A 24,008-nucleotide genomic window follows, 5' to 3' on the forward strand; every position below is an offset into this window, starting at 1 on the left:
CGGGACGGTACATGTATCTTACTCATGTTTCCAAATTCAAGTCAACGAACTATTTCTACAAAGGAGCATTTTGGCTTTTATGTCTTTTGTGATTATTTTGTCTAGATCTGTTCCCATGGCCCTGAATACCAAACAGAAATCCTTGTCCTTGTCCTCCACAGCCTCACTCATTCCTGAGATGTGCATCTGTTTCATTTATTATGGAGTGACTTGCTCTGAGTAATTAGGGGAAGTATATTCCCCAGAAAGAGAGGTTGACAGTAAAGTAGTCGAAAGTAGATCAATTTCAAGCCAAGAGTAGTCATCAGCACACATGGGGGATACGAGGATCAATGGATTGACAACGGCCCAGGGCCAGGAACTGTGTCAGAATCCCCCTTAAATAACCATGCCAAAACCTCATATATCTCCTCATGTGAATCAACATAGCTGACCCACAGGCCTTTTAAGATTATATGATGCTTGTTCAATTTCTGCACGCAGAGGTCAGAAAGCAGTACTAACTATGCAGAGTTGCAAATATGATGTCCAGAAGGGAGAAAAATACCTTAGGGATTGATCGCAGTAAGGATCTTTGTGTGTGTGTCTGTGTTTTTAAGGTCTTAGAATTCTATTTGAGAAAGAAATGGCTTAGCTGTTTATTTATCCAATTGGTTTTCATTAATTAAATGCCATTTTTGACAATTTCATTCACTTATATAATACACTCTAATGACTCTCACCTCTCTTACCTTTCTCCTATCCTTGTCAAATCTCACCTTGAGGATAGGGGTAGAGGAATGACACCAAACCAGATCTCCCTAGAGCTTGGGGAAGGAAGTCTTTCTGTGGAGGTCGTGACAGATAGATGCCAAGTGGATATCATGGGCAAGCATGATCCCAACAAGCTGCAGAGCAAAATGTCCTTGTACAATTTTTTCATGTATACCTGCTGTGATGAGCACAAGAAGAGGCATCATGACATGTGAGACAACATTGGGGAGTTCTCCAAAAACAAGAGATAGAAGACCTTGTCTGCAAAGGAAAAGCAGAAGTTTAAAGATTTGGCCAAGAGAGAAAAATCTTGTTATGACTTGGAAATGAAGAACTATGTTCTTCCCAAAGGAGATAAGATAAAAAAAGTGTGGGGGAGATCCAATTGATCAGGAAAGACCCCTGTCTGCCTCTTTCTGTTTTTCTCTAGCAACAACCAAAGATCAAAAGTGAACACTCTGGTCTGTCTATTGGAGATACTGCAAAGAAACTGGATCAGATGTGGCCTTAGAAATCTGCCAAAGATAAACAAACATATGACCAGAAAGCAGATAACCAAAAAGGAGAGGTTTGAAAAGGCTATTGTGGTAAACCATACCAGGGGCAAAAGTTAAGTAGCAAAGAAGGGTACTGGTAGGCCAACAGCTCAAAGAAGAAGAATTAAACAAAGATGAGGAAGGGGAGGAGGAAGAAGATTATGAAAATGAAGAGGAGGAAGATAAGGAGGAAGAATAAATGCCTGTCTGAAAGTGTTGAGTATCTGTGCTCAGGCAATTATTTTGTTAAGAATGTGAAATTCAAGTGCAACTTAACATTAGTTTCAGTATAAAAACTGTAGAGATTCTTGTATATACTAAGAGATTCTTTGTAGAAAAAAATACTTTTCTGCTTATTTGATATTTTCTTTATTTACATTTCAAGTGTTATTCCCTTTCCCACATTATGTCCCTTTCAGAAATTCCCTATGACATGCTCCCTTCCCCTTCTTCTATGAGGATGTTCCTCCACCAACCTACCAACTCCCACTTCCCCACCCTCAATTCCTCTACACTGGGGCATCTATCTATCATTCATAGGACCAAGGACTTCTCTGCGGATTGATGCATGACAAGACCATCCTCTGCTACATATGCAGATGGAGCCATGTGTAATCTTTTGTTGATGACTTAGTCCCTGGGAGTTCTGGCAAGGTCTGGTTGGTTGATATTTTGGTTCTTCCTGTGGGGTTGCAAACACCTGCAACTTGTTCATTCCTTTCTGTAACTCTTCATTGGGGAATCATTCTTTTTAATAGCTGAGTAGTATTCAATTGTGTTAATGTACCACATTTTTTTTGTATCCATTCCTCTGTTGAGGAGCATCTGGGTTCTTTCCAGATTTTGGCTATTATAAATAAGCCTGCTATGAATATAGTGGAGCATGTTTCTATCTTACTAGTTGGAACATCTTCTGAATATATGCCCAGGAGAGGTATTGTGGGATCCTCCAGTAGTACCATGTCCAATTTTCTGAGGAACCACCAGACTGATTTCTAGATTGGTTGTACAAGCTTGCAATCACATCAACAATGGGGGAGTGTTCGTCTTTCTCCACATCTTCAACAGCATCTGTTGTCACCTGAATTTTTGATCTTAGCCATTCTGACTGTTGTGAGATGGAATATCAGGGTTATTTTGATTTGTATTTCCCTAATGATTAAGGATGTTGGACATTTTTTCAGGTGTTTCTCAGCCATTTGGCATTCCTCAGGTGAGAATTCTTTGATTAGCTCTGAGTCCCATTTTTTAATGGGGTTATTTGATTTTCTGGAGTCCACCTTCTTCAGTTCTATATATTTGATATTAGTCCTCTATCTGATTTAGGATAGGTAAAGATCCTTTCCCAATCTGTTGGTGGCCTTTTTGTCTTATTGACAGTGTCTTTTGCCTTACAGAAGCTTTGCAGTTTCATGAGGTCCCATATGTCAATTCTCGATCTTACAACACAAGCCATTGCTATTCTATTCAGGAATTTTTCCCCTGTGCCAATATCTTCGAGGCTGTTCTCCACTTTCTCCTCTATAAGTTTCAGTGTCTCTGGTTTTATGTGCAGCTCCTTGATCCACTTAGATTTGACCTTAGTACACGGAGATAGGAATGGATCAATTCGCATTCTTCTACATGATAACCACCAGTTATGCCAGCACCATTTGTTGAAAATGCTGTCTTTTTTCCGCTGGATGGTTTTAACTCCCTTTTCGAAGATCAAGTGACCATAGGTGTGTGGATTCATTTCTGGGTCTTCAATTCTATTCCATTGGACTACTTTTCTGTCATTATACCAGTACCATGCCGTTTTTATCACAATTGCTCTGTAGTAAATCTTTAGGTCAGGCATGGTGATTCCACCAGAGGTTCTTTTATCCTTGAGAAGAGTTTTTGCTATCCTTGTTTTTTTGTTATTCCAGATGAATTTGCAGATTTCTCTTTCTAATTCGTTGAAGAATTGAGTTGGAATAAATTATGTATCTTGAAATAGAAGAATTTCTGACATTGTCCTCATTAGACTCAAAGGTCATCATGTACATTCTCATCAGGCAATAAGAAGGGTCTACAAGAAGGCAAAGATACTAGAATGGATGACACAGAGGCTAAGTTGCCAGGTTTGGATTAATGGGCTAAAGTGACAGAAAAAGTGCCGGTTCCTGAGTCAGAAAAGAGACTCTTCAGAAGACAGAATAGCTTTTCTAACCTGGAACACAGATACTGCATTTCACATGCTTTATCCATGAAGGGCATAGAGGTGTGATGTTGTCTTAAGTCTGTGCTAGGAGCTGCAATAAATGAGAACAATTTTTCCTGAGTTTCTCAGAGGTGTTTGAAGTAATTCTGGGTCCAAGTCCATAAATGTACAGACAGAGATATGGACAACTTGGTGAAAAAAATTAAAATACAGAAATATAACCAAACTAGATTTTATAAAAATTTATATATAAAGCACTATGCTACTTGGGGTTCAAGAATGGAACAGATTTCTCCAAATTAGGGTCACATTAACTCATTAATTTATATTATTTCACTGATACACTTTATAAAATTCCTGCACTCAGATATACTAAGCTAGAGAGCTTATTTCCAACTCAACTAGAGTGTTTATGTTATGATGTTTCTAATAAGTGCCATAATCATTTCTGTGTCTCTATGTTCATTTTCAGGACATTTGATGGGGGAAAAAGCACTGCAGATGGAACAAGTAATGGCTAAGTTGGAACTTCCAATCCATCCTACAGAAACTATCAAGCACTTGGATTGAAATTTATGGTATTATCATGGGATATATTTGAGGAAGGCATGTTATATATTGATGTTGTATATAATAGGATTCTAATATGCACAGGGTACAGCAGCAACCAGACATTCCTTTAGATGATGTGTAAAGTTTGCTACCAGAGGCAGGATCTAATCTCATGAGGTGCAAATGGCATCCATGCAGGGAAAAGAAAGTGAATTTCTTATCGGAAACTATTAGGAACCTTGGGTGTATCCATAGTAGGCTAGAATTCTAAAATTCAAACAGTGGAAAATTTGTTCTTGACAAGATAATACAATGTTCAAATTTACAAATACACTCAAGGGGAAAATATACAGTAAAGTATAAGATAAAATTAAAAATAATGAGTTTGAGGTCAGCCTGTTCTACAGAGTGAGTTTCAGGATAGCCAGGGCTACACAGAGAAACCCTGTCTTGAAAAACCTATAAATAAATAAATAAATAAATAAATAAATAAATAAATAAATAAATAAATGTATATATATAAATAAATAATATAAATAAAAATAAAATGTGCAATAAAAATAAGATAAATAAAATACAAATAAAAAATTAAGGAAAACCAGGCTGTGAAAATATTGAAACTGCAAAGCTTCTGCAAGGCAAAAGACACCGTCAATAAGACAAAGAGAACACCAACAGATTGGGAAAGGATCTTTACCTATCCTAAATCAGATGGGACTATTATCCAATATATATAAAGAACTCAAGAAGGTGGACTACAGAAAATCAAATAACCCCTTTAAAAATTGGGGCTCAGAACTGAACAAAGAAGTCTCACCTAAGGAATACAAAATGGCAGAGAAGCACCTGAAAAAAATGTTCAACATCCTTGATCATCAGGGAAATGCAAATCAAAACAAACCTGAGATTCCACCTCACACCAGTCAGAATGGCTGAGATCAAAAATTCCGGTGACAGCAGATGCTGGCGAGGATGTGGAGAAAGAGGAATATTCCTCCATTGTTGGTGGGATTGCAGGCTTGTACAACCACTCTGGAAATAAGTCTGGTGGTTCCTCAGAAAATTGGACATAGTACTACCGGAGGATCCAGCAATACCTCTTCTGGGCATATATCCAGAAGATGTCCCAACCGGTAAAAAGGACACATGCTCCACTATGTTCATAGCAGCCTTATTTATAATAGCCAGAAGCTGGAAAGAACCCAGATGCCCGTCAACAGAGGAATGGATACAGAAAATGTGGTACATTTACACAATGGAGTACTACTCAGCTATTAAAAGGAATGAATTTATGAAATTCCTAGCAAAATGGATGGACCTGGAGGGCATCATCCTGAGTGAGGTAACACATTCACAAAGGAACTCACACAATATGTACTCACTGATAAGTGGATATTAGCCCAAAACCTAGGATACCCATGATATAAGATACAGTTTCCTAAACACATGAAACTCAAGAAGAATGAAGACTGAAGTGTGGACACTACTCCTCTCCTTAGAATTGGGAACAAAACACCCATGGAAGGAGTTACAGAGACAAAGTTTGGAGCTGAGACGAAAGGATGGACCATCTAGAGACTGTCATATCCAGGGATCCACCCCATAATCAGCTTCCAAACACTGACACCATTGCATACACTAGCAAGATTTTATCGAAAGGACCCAGATGTAGCTGTCTCTTGTGAGACTATGCCAGGCCCTAGCAAACACAGAAGTGGATGCTCACAGTCAGGTATTGGATGGATCACAAGGCTCCCAATGGAGGAGATAGAGAAAGTACCCAAGGAGCTAATGGGATCTGCAACCCTATAGGTGGAACAACATTATGAACTAACCAGTACCCCGGAATTCTTGACTCTAGCTGCATATGTATCAAAAGAGGGCCTAGTCGGCCATCACTGGAAAGAGAGGCCCATTGGACACACAAACTCTATATGCCCCAGTATAGGGGAACGCCAGGGCCAAAAAAATGGGAATGGGTGGGTAGGGAAGTTGGGGGGAGGGTAAGGGGGACTTTTGGGATAGCATTGGAAATGTAATTGAGGAAAATATGTAATAAAAAATATTTTTTAAAAGACCTATAAATAAATAAATAAATAATATAAATAAAAATAAGATGTGCAATAAAAATAAGATAAATAAAATACAAATAAAAAATTAAGGAAAACCAGGCTGTGAAAATATGTCCATCTTCTCCCCCTCTCCTTCTCCTGAGCTGAGGGTTTCATGGGGTATCCTACCTTCCCAACAGAGCTTCATTGGTTCAACATTGTTGATGGATCATCAAGAGGTATGTTCCCAAGTCACAATTACTCATATTTTCCAACTGAGAAAATCCCTTCTGCCAGGGGAAAGAAGTTACAGATAGATTTACAGATCCAACTAACGGTGAAGGTGATGACCGAATATTTGACAAATCATGTTTGAAATTTTCTGTCATTCTGATATTTGCATATGAATTGGGTTTCGTACTTCCAATAAGGTTATTATGTAATGAATAAACATGTGCACAATTACTTAACAAAGAACTTTTACTGTCCTAAATTGGAAGTCTTGTCTTAGGAGCTCCATCACATGTATCTTATGGTCACTGAAGTTTGTGATGTTTGGAAAGGAAGCCTCAGAGTCTCCTAGGACTGCCTCACTCTCACTCTCCAGATGTTTCTCTGTACCTGCTACAGTTTCTCTCTTTTAAAAGTTGAATCTACACCACCCCCTGCTGGTCTTCTGCATCCTCAAAGGGACTTGTTTCTGAGCACACAGGGAACCTGTTCTCTGTGTCTTCAAAGCTCCATCTGAGTGGTGGAAGAGCTCTGCCTCAGAGTGAACTATTTCTTGAATGGGTAAACTGACAGTCTGATGGATTCTTCAGTGACTGCTCCACACTTTGTAAAGACCTTATCCTCTTTTCTTTCAGGACACGTTGGTTCTTCCTGAAGGTGAGCAGTCATGAAGAGGCTCTCATCTCCCAACAGTCATGAGCCATTGTAATACAGTGCAGAGGTTCACAGGGAGGGTCTTGAAGCACGGTGGGAATAGGAGCTCAGCTAATTCAATAATGATTCTGGTCAGTAGTAGATACAAGCTCTCAGTTCCAGTGCTCTTTCTTCACCCAAGGATTCTTATTTTTCTTTCCTCTCCTCTCACGCTTTTGCCTTCCCCTTTTTTTCTCCTTCTTTATTCCTCCTCACCTTTCTTTCTTTTTCGCAACCACAGAGCCTGAACCAAGGCTTTTATCTCCTAAAGTTTCATAAGGCTTTGATCATCATTAATAATTAATTTAAAAATCCTTAAACACACATATATATAATGAATCCCAGATCATTAGCTTCAACCCCTGCTTCCTTAAAACAGAAACTAAACACATAACAAAAGAACATTTCCTTATAGGTGTTACACAGCCTATTCTTCATTGATAGCTGGGCACAGCTCTTGTGATTTCCTGGGATAGCAGAGAGCAGTCCTTAGTAACTGTTTTCATGTAAGAACAGAAATGAATTTTTACAAAGTTTTTAATTTTATGCATGTAAATCCTTCAGCTCTCTCTAATATCTCTCTACGCATTGTCATTGCAATTCCTACAAGTAACCAGGAGAAAAAATTACTGACTTTTTGGATGCTTGAACATCATCTTTTAAATTCTCTAATCTTTATTTCCTCACATTAAAGATTCTATAGCGTAGTCCACTCTCCTTTAAATATTATTTGTTTCTAGATGTATATAAATCTTTCACCTATAAAATAAATCTGTTGTTTACTTGTATTTTATAGTTTTCTTCTGTTTTTTAAAAAACATTTTATTAGATATTTTCTTCATTTTACATTACAAATGCTATCCTGAAAGTCCTCTATACCACCCCCCAACCCTGCTCCCAAACCCACCCACTCCCATTTCCTGGCCCTGGCATTCTCCTGTGTGGGGCATATAATCTTCGCAAGACCCAAGGCCTCTCCTAATGATGAGTGACTAAGCCATATAGATTTTTTTCTATTCATGCCTTTTAATCTTGAGACCACTTTAACTCCCTATCCTTGATATCCCCAAGTTCATCCTGGCTAATTAATACAGCAGTCATTGGATTGAGAGTACATGTATCTCCTCATGTTTCCAATTTCAAGGCCAAGTCTGACAATGAACTATTTTTACAAAGGAGCATGTTGGCTTCTATGGCCTTTGTGGTTACTTTGTCTAGATCCTTTCCTATGGCCCTAAATGCCAAGCAGAAATCCTTTTCCTTGTCCTCCACAGCCTCACGACCAACTCCATTACTCATTCCTGAGAAGAGCATATGTTTCATTTATTATAGAGTGATTTGCTCTGAGTAATGAGGGGAAGTATATTCACCAGAGAGATTGAAAGTAAAGTAGTCAAGAGTAGATCAATTTCAGGCCAAGAGCAGTCATCAGCACACATGGGGAATATGAGAATGCTCCAGAGAACAGGCTGGGGATGCTCCAGGAGCATGAACTGTGTCAGAGCCCCCCTTCCACAGCCATGCCAGACCCTCATATACCGCCTCATGTGAGTCAACACAACTGAACCACAGGCCCTCTAAGATTATATGATGTGTGTGCACATTCTGGTCGTGCAGGTAAGAAAGTAGCACTAAATGTACAGAGTAGGAAATGTGATACCAGGGAGGGAAACAAATACGTTACATATTGACCCAATCAGAGGTTTTGTGGATTTTTGTTTTGTTTTATAATATTTTTATTAGATATTTTCTTCATTTACGTTTAAAATGCTATCCCAAAAGTCCCCTATACCCTCCCCCGGTCCTGCTTCCCTACCCACCCTCTCCCAATTCCTGGCCCTGACGTTCCCCTCTACTGGGGCATATAAAGTTTGCAAGACCAAGGGGCCACTCTTCCCAAGGATGGCCAACAAAGCCATCTTCTGCTACATATGCAGCTAGAGACATGAGCTCTGGGAGTATTGGTTAGTTCATATTGTTGGTCCTTCTATAGGGTTGCAGACCCCTTCAGCTCCTAGGGTACTTTCTCTAGCACCTCCCCTGGGGACCCTGTGTTCCATCCAATAGATGACTGTGAGCATTCACTTCTATAATTTCCAGGCACTGGCATAGCCTCACATGAGACAGCTATATCAGGGTCCTTTCAGCAAACTATTGCTGGCATATGTGTTTGGTGGCTGATAATGGGATGGATCCCCAGGTGGGGCAGTCTCTGGATGGTCCATCCTTCTGTATCAGCTCCAAACTTTGTCTCTGTAACTCCTTCTATGGGTATTTTGTTACCCCTTCTAAGAAGGCTCAAAATATCCACTCTTTTGTCTTCCTTATTCTTGAGTTTCATGTGTCTTGCAAACTGTATCTTGGATATTCTGAGTTTCTGGGATAATAACCACTTATCAGTGATTGCATATCATGTGGGTTCTTTGGTGATTGGGTTACCTCACTCAGGATGATATCCTCCAGATTCATCCATTTGCCTAAGAATTTCATAAATCCATTGATTTAATAGCTGAATAGTAATCCATTGTGTAAATGTACCACATTTTCTGTAATCATTCCTCTGTTGAGGGACATCTAGGTTCTTTCCAGCTTCTGGCTATGATAAGTAAGTTTGCTATGAACACAGTAGAACATGTGTCCTTATTACAAGTTGGAACATCTTCTGGTTATATGCCCAGGAGTGGTACTGCTGGATCTTCTGGTAACCCATGGTTGGGTGCAGAATGGAGAGATTTGCATTCTTTGATTGATGCTCACTCTGATAGTGTACTTAAGTTTTAGGAATCAAGAGGAACAAATTTGTTTTAGGAAGCACTTGAGCCCTGAAGGGAGCTCTCACCACTGATCCCCATAAACAGTAGTTAACTGAAGACCAGAGAATTCAGAATAAAACACATCTGATTTATGCTGTATAGAGAAAGCAAAACTGAGATTGACCTATAGTCTAATATAAAGGGTCAGGAGTCTGTGCACTCACCCAAGGATCCTTACCTTGTATTTTTGCATGTAGGACACTTAAGAGCTCAAAGCATTGGATGTTTTTCTGCCATCGTCTTGCTCTGTGCCTCATGCCAGAGCTTGGGTCCTATGTGAATCTTGTCAGTACATATTTTCTTTCACATACAAGTACACACACACACACACACGCACACGCACATGCACGCACACACACACACACACACACACACACACACAATTGTGTGAACAGTGTAGACTTCTTGCAGAGTGTAAGAGTATGTTATATTTGCAGGCTGCTACTGCTCTGGTGGAGTCAGCTTGACAGATGAAAGTCTAGAAGCTTTCTCTGAGGAAAAGAGTTTCAAGGAAACTTCCTCCTGGAGTTTTGACCATCCCCCTAACCCATAAAATTAATTTTCCACTCCCGTATTAGTCTAGTGTATGGATCCACATGCCTTCTATTAAGCATTACCCTATAATAACTGCCTTTTAAGATTGTATCCTAAATTAGCTAAAGCCTCTCTCAGTGTTCCAAGATTCAGTTAGCAGCAAGGAGCTTAACCTATTCAGTAACTAATTAAGCACTACAATAAAATTAAAGCCATTAACTCAGTTGTCTAGAGTAAGAGACTAAAATTCTCACTGAGATAAAAATTTCATTACAGACTACATTCCATACCAAGAGTGAGTTAATATACTATCCTAATAATGAGGATTCTCCAGACAAGATAAAATTTAACAAGGCCTAGAGAATTTCGGGGTCAGTGACACTACATTATTCGTGAAGCCTGTCAAGGGTTAATAACCACCTGGTGCTATTAACACTAAAGTGTGAAACTCTTGCCTGGCACAAAGCTGATCCAAGGCGGGGATACTAATTTCTAGTGTAAACATTTATCTGATTCCTGCAAATTCCTTTTGAAGTCACTCCTCTTGCACCTGGAAAACTTCAATGTGCCTTATTCTGTTATGATTTGCAATTTACTCTGTATTATAAAAAGTCTGAGGCTCGATCAGAACATTCAGATTCAACACCTCTCTTGTGTGTTTGTTTGTTTGTTTGTTTGTTTGTTTGTTTGTTTGTCAATTCCTGCGCTTTGCCCATCTGCTTGAGAGAACCTGATCCACTCAGACACAAGGGCCCAGAGGGTCTGCGGCAGCAGGCTAGCAGCTGTGAATGCTAACATTATGCACAAGAGTGTGATATTTCAAGCACTGGCTGTTTCCTGCCTCATGTTTTTCTGATTGATGTTTATTAAATAACCAGTGCCTTTGTCATTTTACTGCCCATTATTTGTGACAATTTTAAAACAGGAGAACTATTGTTTTCCTTTTTTTGGTTCTATCATAAATTGAGCATTCTCTAGGCAGTGGGCAGAAGATGCTGGAAGTTACACACTGGGACCAAGAATTTTTTCAAAGCTTCAGATATGTTAAAATACAATGTATTCTCCCTTGTTTCTCTGACTAATGATGTTTTAGAACATAAACTTAGAATGAATTGCATAAATTTGGACAACAGTCATACTCAACTTTTGGATTGAACATAATTGAATATATGGAAATATGTATGAGTGAACTACGGGTTTCATCAAAGAAAGCTGCACCAAAACACACATTTTAATGAATGAAATATCTATATATTTAAAATTTTTGAAATATAACAATATCAAAATATGTATAAATCATGAAATATGATTTCTGCCACAAAGTGGTAGCAGGATTTTTAAAAAGAAACCAAACCCAGAATTCTGAGTAACAGTAAAGACTCTGAAACCCTTGCACAAAATGGGCAATATAACCTGTACTAAAGGTTGGGTTTCTTTTCGTTTTCCTGAGGTTATCAACATTACAGGGACATTTCATCTATGATTGAATAATGTATCTTTAAATAGTAGAGTACTTCAGAATATCTGAAATTCTCTCCATGATGTTCAATGATCTCTCATATGTCCTCATCAAAGACAGGCAGTAGGAAGAATTAACAAGGGACAAAAGATCATGGAATGATAATGGAACCTGCTAAGCTGTCAGGTTTGAAAGAAGAGCCAGAGGGCCAGAGATACAAGTATCCTGGTCCTGAATATTGGAAATGCATAAAGAGACTCTACTGAGAGAGAGCATCATATCTAACCAGGTAATAGAATGCTGCATTTCAGATGCTTTGTCCATGGAGGACATAAAAGTATGATGTTGATTTATGACTGTGATATGAGCTGCAATGGATGAAGATAGTCTTCCTGAATTAATCACTTGTTCATGGAGTAATTCTGGTTCTGAGATTAAATGTCTGAGAATAAGTATTGACTGTGTGGTACAAGAATTAATTTTTATGTATAATATAAAATCTCTCCAACTTTGTAATATAAATATAGATGTTAAGCACCTTGTCAATGAAGTTTTAACAATTGCAAAATATTGTGTAAATTTTGGAGCAGCTAACTTACTGAAAAATTTCACTGAATGGCTTATTAGTCTTCAAAATTCGAGGTCTCAGATACACTTACAGTGAGAGTTTATTTAATGTATTTCCAATCAGTGCTTTAGGAATGACTGGGTCTCCATGTCTATCACAGTGACATTGGAGGGAAAAGGCTTACAGTGGAAGGAATTGTTAGATAAAATAAACCATCATTTCATCCTTCAGAAATTCTCCATCACTTGGATCAAAAATGATGGTACAATTTTCATTTTGTGTGGAAAACATGTTATATGTTGATGGAGTGAGGAATGCAATTGAAGATGTGCACAGAGTATTGTACCAACCAAACACACATTTACATGATCTATGACATCTGCTATTAGAGGCAAGATTTAATCTCATGAGATGTAAATATAATCCATCCATTAGTGTTTGATTTGGGAAGGACAGAAAGAAAGTGAATCCCTAAAAAATAAACATCATTACTCTCAGGAATCCACACTGGAACCTGAAATTCTACTACAACATTGGAGCTGGTTCTTAATCGGATAATGGAATAGTCTGCAGGTAAATCTGAAAACCAGGATGAATGTGGTACATAAACCTGAGATATCACATAAGATGGAAAGATTCTCATACCTTAACACAAGACAGGACAGTGGAGAAACTGATTCCAGGTGAGGTCCAGAGAATTGTGAACAGACAAAGTTGGCTTTCAAATCAAGGACATTGTCTAAATTTATATGTAAGTGGCAGTGGTATGGAGTTGGTGTGAGGACACCATTTCTTCTTCCCCTTCAGAATTCTAAGTAGCCAGGAAGATAGTCTTTAATTTAGATGTTTTCTTCTTCTCTCCTGTCCTAAGTCACAATAACTCACACAACAGACTGATACTACAAATTGGATTTAAAATTATATATATATATATATAAAATGAATGATGAAAAGAAAATGAAATGAACTCCAGATGATGCAAAATGCCTAGCTTCTCTGGCTCTCCTTTTCCTGAGTTGAGGTCCTCACATGGCACTGGAGGAAACCTTGGAATAGAGGACATCTACCCTTGCACAGAAGAGCTATATAAGCTCACTACCATGAATGGAACATCAATGACTGTGCTTCTAAGTCACAACCATATTTCACCACTGAAGAAAGACTCCTGTCAGTGGAAGAACTTACAGATAGATTTACAAATGCTATGGATGGTTATGATCATAAATGGCTGTTTGATACCTCATGGTTGAAACATTGTAGCTTCTTTTTCAATGTATATGCAATTGATGCTTGTCATTTTGATAAAGTTCTTATGTAATAAATGACATACAATATTATAAATGAAATGTAATATAATTGTATGCTCCAGAGTGGCTATAAAAGTATGCATTCCTACCAGTAATGGAGAAGTGTTCACCTTGCTCCACATCATCATCAGCATTATCTGTCAAATTGTGACTTTATACTTAGCCATTCTGACATTTGCAAGACACAATCCTAGACTCATTTTGATTTGCATTTCATGGTCAGCTAAGGATGCTGACCACTTCTTTAAGTGCTTCTTTTTCAACAATTATCCCTTTGTTAAGAATTCTGTTTAGGCCTACAATTCATTTTTAAATTGGATTTTTCTTTGTTGATGTCTACTTTCTTAGGGATGTATTTAAAATATCAGTCTTCTGTTACATCTGGTGTTGGTGAACACATTTTTCCATCCTGTAGACCACAGTTTGTCCTCTTGATAGTGGTCTTTGTCTTACAGAACTTTCTCAATATCATGAAGTCAAATTTATTGATTATGATTCTTCATCCTTGTGATTTGGTGTTCTCTTCAGGATATTGTCTCCTGAGCCAACTAGTTCTAAGCCCTTCCCTACATTCTCTTCTTTTGGTTCAAGATATCTGATTTCATATTGAGGTTTTGATCATCTTGGTTTTGAGTATTGTGATGGATACCGAAATGGATCTATTTGCATTCTTTGAAATGCAGACTTAATTAGACAAGAACAATTGGCTGAAGAGTCTTTATTTCATTAATTTTGAATTTCTTGATTTGTTATGGAAAAACAAGATGTCCATTGACATATGGGTTTACATCGTGTGGATTTTTTATTTGATTCCATTTATCAACCTTTCTTATTTTATTCCAATATCCTGCTGTTTTTATTACAGGAATTATATTCACACAAGGATGGCACTGCAAGGAAGGTGAAAAAAACAAAACAAATCACTGTAGTCTATTCAGAAAGCTGAGAGTGGAAGTTCTTAAACTAGTGGCTCAAGCTGCATATATAGTAGAGGATGGCTTAGTCAGCCATCAATGTCAGGAGAGGCCCTTTGTCTTGTGAAGATTCTATGCCCCAGTATAGGGAAATGCCAGGGCCAGGAAGTAAGCATGGGTGGGTTTAGGAGAAGGGGAGTATGGGGCACTGGGCTATGTACAGACAGGCTGGTCTCCAGTGAGCTGAGATGCTGAATCCCAGAACCCGGTGGTCATAATTTACCTACATGTGACAGAAGGAGTTCTCTCATGCTCCTGGAACTCTGGGTCCTGCCTACATTACACCCCTCTCATCCCCCACAAGAGAGGCATGGCTAGAGGTCAAGTAGACATTGTCCCCAGATTCTGACCTTCAGGCTAAACTCCTCCCCAGTTATCTAGCAACAGTAAAGACCATAAGAGGCGCTGCTTGGCCCCACCTTGCACTCTTACCTCTCACTTCTCACTCCTATGATTTCTTTCTCTTTCTCTTTGTCTTCTCCTCTCTTCTCTCCTCTCTCTTCCTCTTATTCTCTAGCCTCTTCTCTCTCTGTCTTTCTACCTTCTCTCTTTCCCCCTGCCGTTCTATAATAAACCTCTAAAACGATAGACAGTCTGTGTTCATCAAGGCTCACTGCACTTGAAGGATGGGATAGGCTTTCTCCTAATGGGCTGTTTCTAATCTCCTCATGGAAATCCTTCCTGTGCTCCAGCCAAGGCCCACTGGGCTCACTCTCCTTGGTGTGGGAACCTCTCCTTCCTCTTCCCTCTCTCCCATAACCAGGTGCTACAGGGTGTGGCACCGAGGCACCTAGGTCAGGGCTGCCCTTTGTCCACCCCCCACCCTCCCACCTTCAAGTGGGTCAGAGGCTTGGATGCCCACCTGGAGCTGAGTGGAAAGCGTCTGGCAGGCCTCCCACCTCTGCCTGTCCAGATCATAGGTGGAACTCTGGCAAAATGTTGGTCCTTCCTCCCCTCTTTCCCCAGGTCCCTTTTCAGTTCCCACAGGGGTGGAGGGAGGGTATAGGAGATATTGGAGAGAAAATTAGGTTGGGGGATAGCATTTGAAATGTTAATGAAGAAAATATCTAATAAAAACAAACAAACAAAACAATCAAACAAACAAAATAACCCTAGTGATATTTTCCTATTTGTGGAGACATAACACACCCTAATTTCCCAGAATGATTATCCCAGACTCTTTCACCATTAGGTTATTACCATCTTTAGGGGAGGTGTCACTTGTATTTTATGGCCTGCTATAATCTGTTGTTCAGAAACCTCACTAGATTCTAGGCTTTAACAATGAACTACACTCATGTTCAAGAGAAATTTATTAAAGAGTTTCAATATATCACCACCCCTTAAGCTTTACTGTGCAACTAGATTTAAATTACTATGGAATTTATTGTTACCTGGAGACACTTTTCCAAATTCGATTATTATGTTGAAATATACCTACAATGAGTGGTCTGTGCTCAGGCTCCTCAAAGTCCAATCCAGGTTGACAAAGTCAGTCTGCAACTCATTCTCACCTTCACATGGTTTGTTTCCCTCTGTGACACCTGCAAGGACACCCTCAAGAAATTAAAGATTTCCTGGTAGAAATTATTCTGTGCTCAAAGAGATTACTAATGAAAAAAAAAAGAAACATTACTGAAAATATACACACAAGAATGCACAAACAAGCACAATTTCACACACACACACACACACACTCACACACACACACACACACACACACACAGGGGGAGGGCTAAAATTCAAACACTTTATTTATGTATTTTACTACACCTAAGCATTTCACAATTTACATATGCTCTAAATCCTTTCATTTCTGGCTTTTGAATACACTATAAGGATTTAAACAAAGACATGAGACTGTTGAGCATATGCGGAATTTATACAGCAGTTATCAGGAATTTTTGTTTCTTAATATTTGACAATTCTTTTTTTTAAGGATTATTGAAAATAGACGGCTTCATGCAATAATTCTGATTACTAATTTCCATTCCCCAACACCTTCACAATCTTTTCCCAGCTCTACCATGTTTCCTTATCAAAATAGAAAACAGAATCTAAAAATAAAAAAAAGAAAAGCAAGCAAATGGGAATACACACACACTCACACAGAGAAAGAGATACAGTGAGAGAGAGAGACAGAGAAAAATACAGAGAGTCAGAGAAAATGAGAGAGGCTAAAACCAACATAATTTACTTGTATATCTCACTTCATATTATAATTATTCATATGACAAGTGCCTTAATCTTAAATCCTTCAGGACCTGGCCTCTGATTATACTTTGAACAATTTAAACAAAGACATGAAAGGATAGTTACACAATGAATGTATTATCAGAATTATTTGTTTGTATATTAAAATTTTAAATTTCTCTACTTTCTATTTCTACTAAAAATAAATTTCTTTCTCCAATATACTCTGAATACTGGTTTCCATTCCCCAACACTCCGTCAATCTTCTCTCAGCTTCATTCTGTTTATTTAATTAGAAAATAAAAAGAAGTTTTCTCTAGCCAGCAGCCGAGCAAGATGCCCAAAGGGAAGAAGGTCAAGGGGAAGAAGATGGCCCCAGCCCTCACCGTCTTCAAGACAGGAGGCCAAGAAAGTGGTTAACCCTCTGTTCGAGAAGAGGCCCAAGAACTTTGGCATTGGACAGGACATCCAGCCCAAAAGAGATTTAATGCACTTCGTCAAATGGCCCTCCTACATCAGACTGCAGCAGCAAAGAGCCATCCTCCACATGCAACTCAAAGTCCCTCCTGTCATTAACCAGTTCACCAAGGTGATGGACAGGCAGACAGCTACTCAGCTTAAGCTTGCCCACAAGTACAGGCCAGAGACAAAGCAAGAGAAGAAGCAAAGGCTACTGGCCCGTGCTGAGAAGAAAGCTGCTGGCAAAGGTGAAGTCCCAACTAAGAGACCACCTGTCCTCTGAGCAGGAGTCAATACAGTCACCACCTTGGTGGAGAACAAGAATGCTCAGGTGGTGATTGCCCATGTCCTAGAACCCATGGAGCTGGTGGTTTTCCTGCCTGCCCTGTGTCGAAAGATGGGGGTGTCCTACTGCATCATCAAGGGAAAAGCCAGGCTGGGGCACCTGGTCCACAGGAAGACATGCACCACTGTTGCCTTCACACAGGTTAACTCGGAAGACAAGGGTGCTCTGGATAAGGTGGTGGAAACTATTAGGACCAATTATAATGACAGATATGACAAGATAGTCGCCACTGGGGAGACAACGGCTCACATTGCCAAGCTGGAAAAAACAAAGGCTAAAGAACGCACCACTAAATTGGATTAAATGTACACTAAGTTTTCTGTACCTAAATATAATTACAAAATTTAAAAAGAAAAGAAAAGAAAAGAAACAGAACATAAATGACCTGGTATTGGGTGAGGTAAATGTACTGAAGCCCTGAGGCCCAACAGAAAGAATGAAAACAGACAACCTCAGGAAATAGGAGGATAGGAGAATCCTCCAGAATGCACCAGAGACCTATGAGAGACTCTCAGGACTCAAAGGAGGTACCTTAAATGAAATGCCTGACAGTAGGGAGCGGGATCTTATAGAGCCCACTTCCAACAGAAAGACAGGAAGTCCAGTGATAGATGGGGTTGCCATCTCACAGACACATCTCTGACTCATAATTGTTCCTGTTTGAAGGAATTACAGGGACAGAAATAGAAGCCTGAGGATAAGAAGGTCCAGCAATAGGCCCAAAGTAGGAGTCAGCTCAAGCGGAGATCCCAAGGCCTACACTATTACTGAGGCTATGTAGCACTCACTAAAAGGGACCTATCATGATCCAACAAGCTTCTGAAAGGTTCTGAGGCAGATATTTGCACCCAAACAATGGACAGAAGCAGCTGACTCCTGTTGTTGAATTAGTGATGGCTGATAGAAGCTGAGGAGAAGGGCAATCCTGTAGGAGGACCAGCAGTCTCAACTAATCTGGACCCCTGAGATCTCTCAAACACTGGACCATAAAACAGGCAGCATACACCAGCTGATATGAGGTCCCCAACACACATAGAGTAGAAGACTTCCAGGTCTGTGTTCATCCAGAGATGATGCAAGTAACCCTCAAGAGACTGGAGACACCAGGGTGTTTAGAGGTCAGGTAGGGTGGGGGTAGGGACATCCACATTGAGAGAGGGTGGGAAGGAGGTATGGGATGTGGAACCACTGGAGGGTGGATCAGGGGCAAAGGAAAGAAAATAAGGAGTGTAAAAAATAAATTATTTTTTAAAAATGTATAAAAATAATATAAATATAATAAAAATGAAAAACAAGGTAAGATAAAGGAATAGCAAACAAATAGGTATGAGGAAAAAAAAAAAGAAAGGTCACCAAAAACAAGCATAAGAAACAAATGTGCATGCAGAGACACAAGTTCACAAATAATCTATAGGACAAAACTGAGCAACAGCTATCTGATAGGCTATGAGAGTTGATGCTGTATCATATCAGTATAGGTCCGTGTTCTACAAAGGCTTGTGACTTTAGGGATGATTACTGAGTCTCAGAAGGAAGTAAATATGGATTCAAACACTTATGTATAATCTCAGAAACTACATTATTTAACAGTACATACACTGTGTTGGTAAAGAGTTCGATAAAAATTGATTTACTATTTTGACTAACCTACATATATTATGTTTGCATGCCCCTGCATTCTGATATAAATACTTCGCACCAAGAGACTGGAATTTCTGCTGAAACATGGCACAAGAGTTAACACACTTGAGGAAACTGATTACATAAGACAATGAAGCAGTGTTTATTTGCCCAAATATTAGTTATTTGCATTTTATAGATCAAATTCCTATTACACATTATTCCCAACAATTTCAAAAAAGTTCTGCTCTGATCCAGTGATATTTTTCGCATGGACAAACATGCTTTTCCCTTTTTTTGTTTTATTGAATAATAAACATGTCAATGGAGGTGGTCACTGGTGAATAGATTCAGAAAGTATGAAGAATTTTAGGTTTATCCAAATATCATCACTTTACTCATAGATGGACATTTACAAAGCTGACAAAGGCACTATAGGACTCTGAGGAGGAGGTAATAAATGGACATTCAGAATTAAAATTCTGAGAAAGTCTAAGGATTAATCTTTCTGTCATCTCAGTCCCAGTGCAGCTTCCTGCTCCTCCAGGGTTTCTGACACACTCAGGATGTGGTTGTAACACTGTGTCTTGCACAGAAATAGACCGCAGAGTCCTCAGAGGTCAGGCTGCTGAGCAACATGTAGGCTGTGCTGGAGGATTTGTCTACAGTAAGTGTGGCCTTGCCCTTGAACTTCTCATTGTAGTAAGTACTACCACTTCCAGGAAAAATCCATCCAATCCACTCAAGTCCCTGTCCAGGCCTCTGCTTCACCCAGTTTATATAGTAGTCAGTGAAGGTGTAGCCAGAAGCCTTGCAGGATATCTTCACTGAAGCCCCAGGCTTCACCAGCTCAGGTCCAGACTGCTGTAGCTGGACCTGGCAATGGACACCTATGGAAAGAAAGGCACTGTGGATGTCATTATCACCTCAGACCCTGTCTCCACTTCAGATTTGGAATTGGTGAGATTTGGAATTAATTCCCTTACCTGCAGTTCCTGACAGGAGGAAGAGAAAGATCCAGCTCCATCCCATGGTTAGAGTCAGTGTCGTCAGGGACTGTGTAGAGAGGACACTGATCATAGGTTGTTTTCAGGCTGTGGACATCCATGTATTTACTGCCATAGACGTGGGTGATTTGCATATTCACAAGCAGTGCATTTTTTAGTTAAGGACCTAGTCCATCTAGAGAAAAACTGGAGAGGAAGGACTGAAAAGGCACCTGGGTCAAGCAGCTCAGGTCCAAGTCCTAATCCTCTCTGAGGAAATGTATCCCAAACACTTTTATTGGGCCCTGGGCAGATGATGTGGATGTAACTTCAGGGACTAAGGTCTCAATAAATTATTGGACTGAGTCTGTTGCTCCTCTATGGGAAAATGTTAACACATGGATTTACAGATGGAGCTTTGTGATCATGATGATGATGAGGAGGAGATGACAATGATGATAAGGAGGCTGAGGAGGAGGAGGAGGAGGAGGAGAAGGATGATGATTTTGATGGTAAATTCCAAAGATGGCTAACTTTAGAGAATTAGAACCTTCCTTCAGATATGTTCAAGTAATATTTCCTTTCACACAGGTTATATATTTCAAAATTCACTAAAATGACTAAAAGTACATGTGGTTAAAATATTTACACATCAATGAATATTACACCATTATCATGACTAATTAAATTATACATATAAACTATAGATGTGTCTACAAAGGATTTTATCACTAGGGCATGGATTCATATATATATATATATATATATATATATATATATATACATATATATATATATATGTGTGTGTGTGTGTGTGTGTGTGTGTGTGTTTATCAGATATATACGTTGCTTTTGGAGAAAATGAATGCAATTAGATATAACTATATTAATTAAGACAATCTCAAAATCAAAAACATTAAATGTGACTCTTACTATTAACCTTTATATTTTTCATAGTTTTAGACAACTATGTATGCAAAAACAAGATAATGTTCCAATGGTCTAGTAGAAAAACAGGAAAGTTGGAGGAACAAGATGTTACAGGAGAAATATGCACAGTGTACAAAATACACCTCTATGAAGATTCTATGCACTTGTAACATTCATATTTCTATATTTCATAAGGAGTTTTACTCTTAGAAATTTTCAATCATATATGAAATATGCTATGATCATCCAACACTCTCTGAACTCTCACCACAATGTACCACCACTAGGTCACTGTTTTACACTTGGAACTTTCCAATAAGTCTCTTTCCTAACATCCTGACCTTTCATGTTTCCTTAAATAATGACCCAGTAAGGTTAATTAGTACAAGCTCTCCACACATAGATAGGGTCATCATAAGTAAAGAGAGAACCTCCAGAAAACTTCCCCAAAACAAAGATATGTTATTTTGCCCACCAGTCATCAAATGCCAAGAGATTTCCAGCGTGCTGTGGTTCCTTGAGAGTACCTCCCTTCCTTAAATTAACTTTTTAATTGTTACATTATTCTTAGTGGTGATAGCAGGATACACCTGCACCAAGTGGGACACATAAACCTCAGAGGATGACTTATGTACTTCAATTCTACAGGATTTAACTGAAGTCGCTAACCTTGCCAGGAGACATTTCTAACTGCTCAGTCATTTCAAGGTCTCTCATGTGGTAATTTTCACTGGTTTGATTTCTGTGCATCTCTGCTGGTAAATCTAGGTACTGAGAGTTCATGTGTTGCACTAAGAACAGTTAAATCCCTGGAGATAAAATTTCATGTACTTTAACACCATTCTCTGAATCTTACATTCTTTTTCACTTTTTATGATGGTCTTTGATTCTTGGGTGAGAGGTTGGTATCATTGAATCACCTGTTGCTGAATACTCTGACAATCTTTCTCAACACTCTAACGACTCAAGAATGTCTGCATCAATCATTAAAGAGAGCACAATGATCCTCTTTGATCAAGGATCAGACAATATACTGGGTTGAACATAAATATTTATAAGGCAGTTTGACAACATGAACATTAGCAATACAGCTGAGGTCTGCTAGGGCCTGTATCATCTCTAAACATAGGTTTTAACTACTCTTACCTGGTATGAAAAATTTCCTATGAAAATTGGCCAAAAAAAAATAAAGAAAATTATGTTGTTAACCATCAATAACCCTCTCACACATCTACTCAAATGACTCTACATCTTATTGTAGAGATTCACATATATTCACATTCACATTTATTCACAGAGTTATTCATGATATTTAACAGAATATAGAGGAAGGTAATCATCCCAGATTTCTAATAAAACATAAATTAAGAAGGACAAATTTGTACATATAGAAAAGTGAATATTGCTCAATGATAAAAATACTTTAATTATCTGATCTATAAATATATGGAACTAGAAAAATATATAACAAATGTTTCACCCATGTCTATGAGGCAAGTGCTGCATATTCTCACTCCTGGGTGTTCCATGATTTCAATATTGTGCTTGGTATATTTAATTGTAGAGGCTGAGAGACTTGAATTGGGCATTTAGAGTATGAGGAATTGACAAAGATGATATAGTAAAATAGAGATAAAAACTGAGAGTAAAACGTTTAAAATTGAGCAGATTATAAGAGCCAGAGTGGTTGTAGGACTCCAGTGAAAGAGTGTCTTCTAGACACAATTGGATTCATGCACATATGAATTCACAGAGACTGAGGCTGGAGGCACAGAGCCTGAATCAAGTCAACACAGATAAAATCCATAGGTTGGGAGAAGGAAATGGACACAGAATCTCAGCCCTAAACGAGAAGAATTGTGACTGACACTCACATATAGAGGAATAATTAGCTTTCTCCAGTGCAGTCTCACAGGTGATGTAAAGCACAGTTAATCATGAGGACATGCTTAGCAGTTGACAGACAAATAAAAAATGAACTCAATGGTATTTTTACAGACATTTTTTCTAATATTGCCTTGTTCAACTCCTTTTGTCTCACTTAGGTTTTGTCTATATATCATAGCTACAGAGTTGTAATTTTGTTAGTCTCTCTCTCTCAGTGTGTGTGTGTGTGTGTGTGTGTGTGTGTGTGTGTGTGTATGTCTGTGTGTATGTGTGTATGTGTGTGTGTGTGTGTGTGTGTGTGTGTGTGTTGATTTGTTTTTATTTCTCTTTTTAATCCCCCCTTAAATTTCTGGGATTTTTTGCTTACATTCAGAAGGAAATATATGGTGTGTAGTTGCATGAATTCAGAGGTAGGAAGGTTCTGGTAATAGTTGGGATGGCGAAATCAGTTATTGAAATAAATTGAATCACTTTTTTTCAAAATGTTATAAAAACCGCATAAAAATAAGTGAACATAAATCTGTGAACTGTTTACCAAAGAATCTTTACTGTGTTTGAGCAAGGAGAGATCACATGTTAATCACTGCACTGCAGAACAGTTAGTACTCTTAATTTAAAAAAAAAAAACAACAAAAACAAAAAAAAAACAACAAAAAAATAAAAAAAAACAAAACACAGAGTCTCCTCAATATCGTTCTCATCTCTCTATGGGGATTTGTGTCCTCATTGTGCCATCTGCTGGTCATGAGCTCCCCTGAAAATAGGTTTTTCATGGCTTACACTGAAGTTGCATTTTCTGGCTTAAGAAAAATCTTATCCATGTAACTTCAGTGTTTACGGAAATCCACTGAAGAGAGAAATGGCTTTGGTTTACCTGGGGATGATGATTTATGCATCAGCAATTTTAAGTTATGCCAATATTGCTATAATG

At 38.6% G+C, this 24,008-nt stretch overlaps 1 pseudogene, 1 gene segment (V, D, J or C) and 1 further gene; 1 reads left to right on the forward strand and 2 right to left on the reverse strand.

Moving 5' to 3' along the window:
* Igh (immunoglobulin heavy chain complex) overlaps positions 1-24,008 on the reverse strand; it is a 2,751,187-nt gene that overhangs the window by 2,555,323 nt on the left and 171,856 nt on the right.
* On the forward strand, positions 864-1,485 carry Gm18341 (predicted gene, 18341; annotated as a pseudogene).
* Positions 19,860-20,153, reverse strand: Ighv1-75 (immunoglobulin heavy variable 1-75). The segment is given in 1 exon segment: positions 19,860-20,153. A coding segment is annotated over 1 exon segment (294 nt).

Source organism: Mus musculus, chromosome 12 (genome assembly GCF_000001635.26).
Source record: "Mus musculus strain C57BL/6J chromosome 12, GRCm38.p6 C57BL/6J".
NCBI lineage: Eukaryota > Metazoa > Chordata > Mammalia > Rodentia > Muridae > Mus > Mus musculus.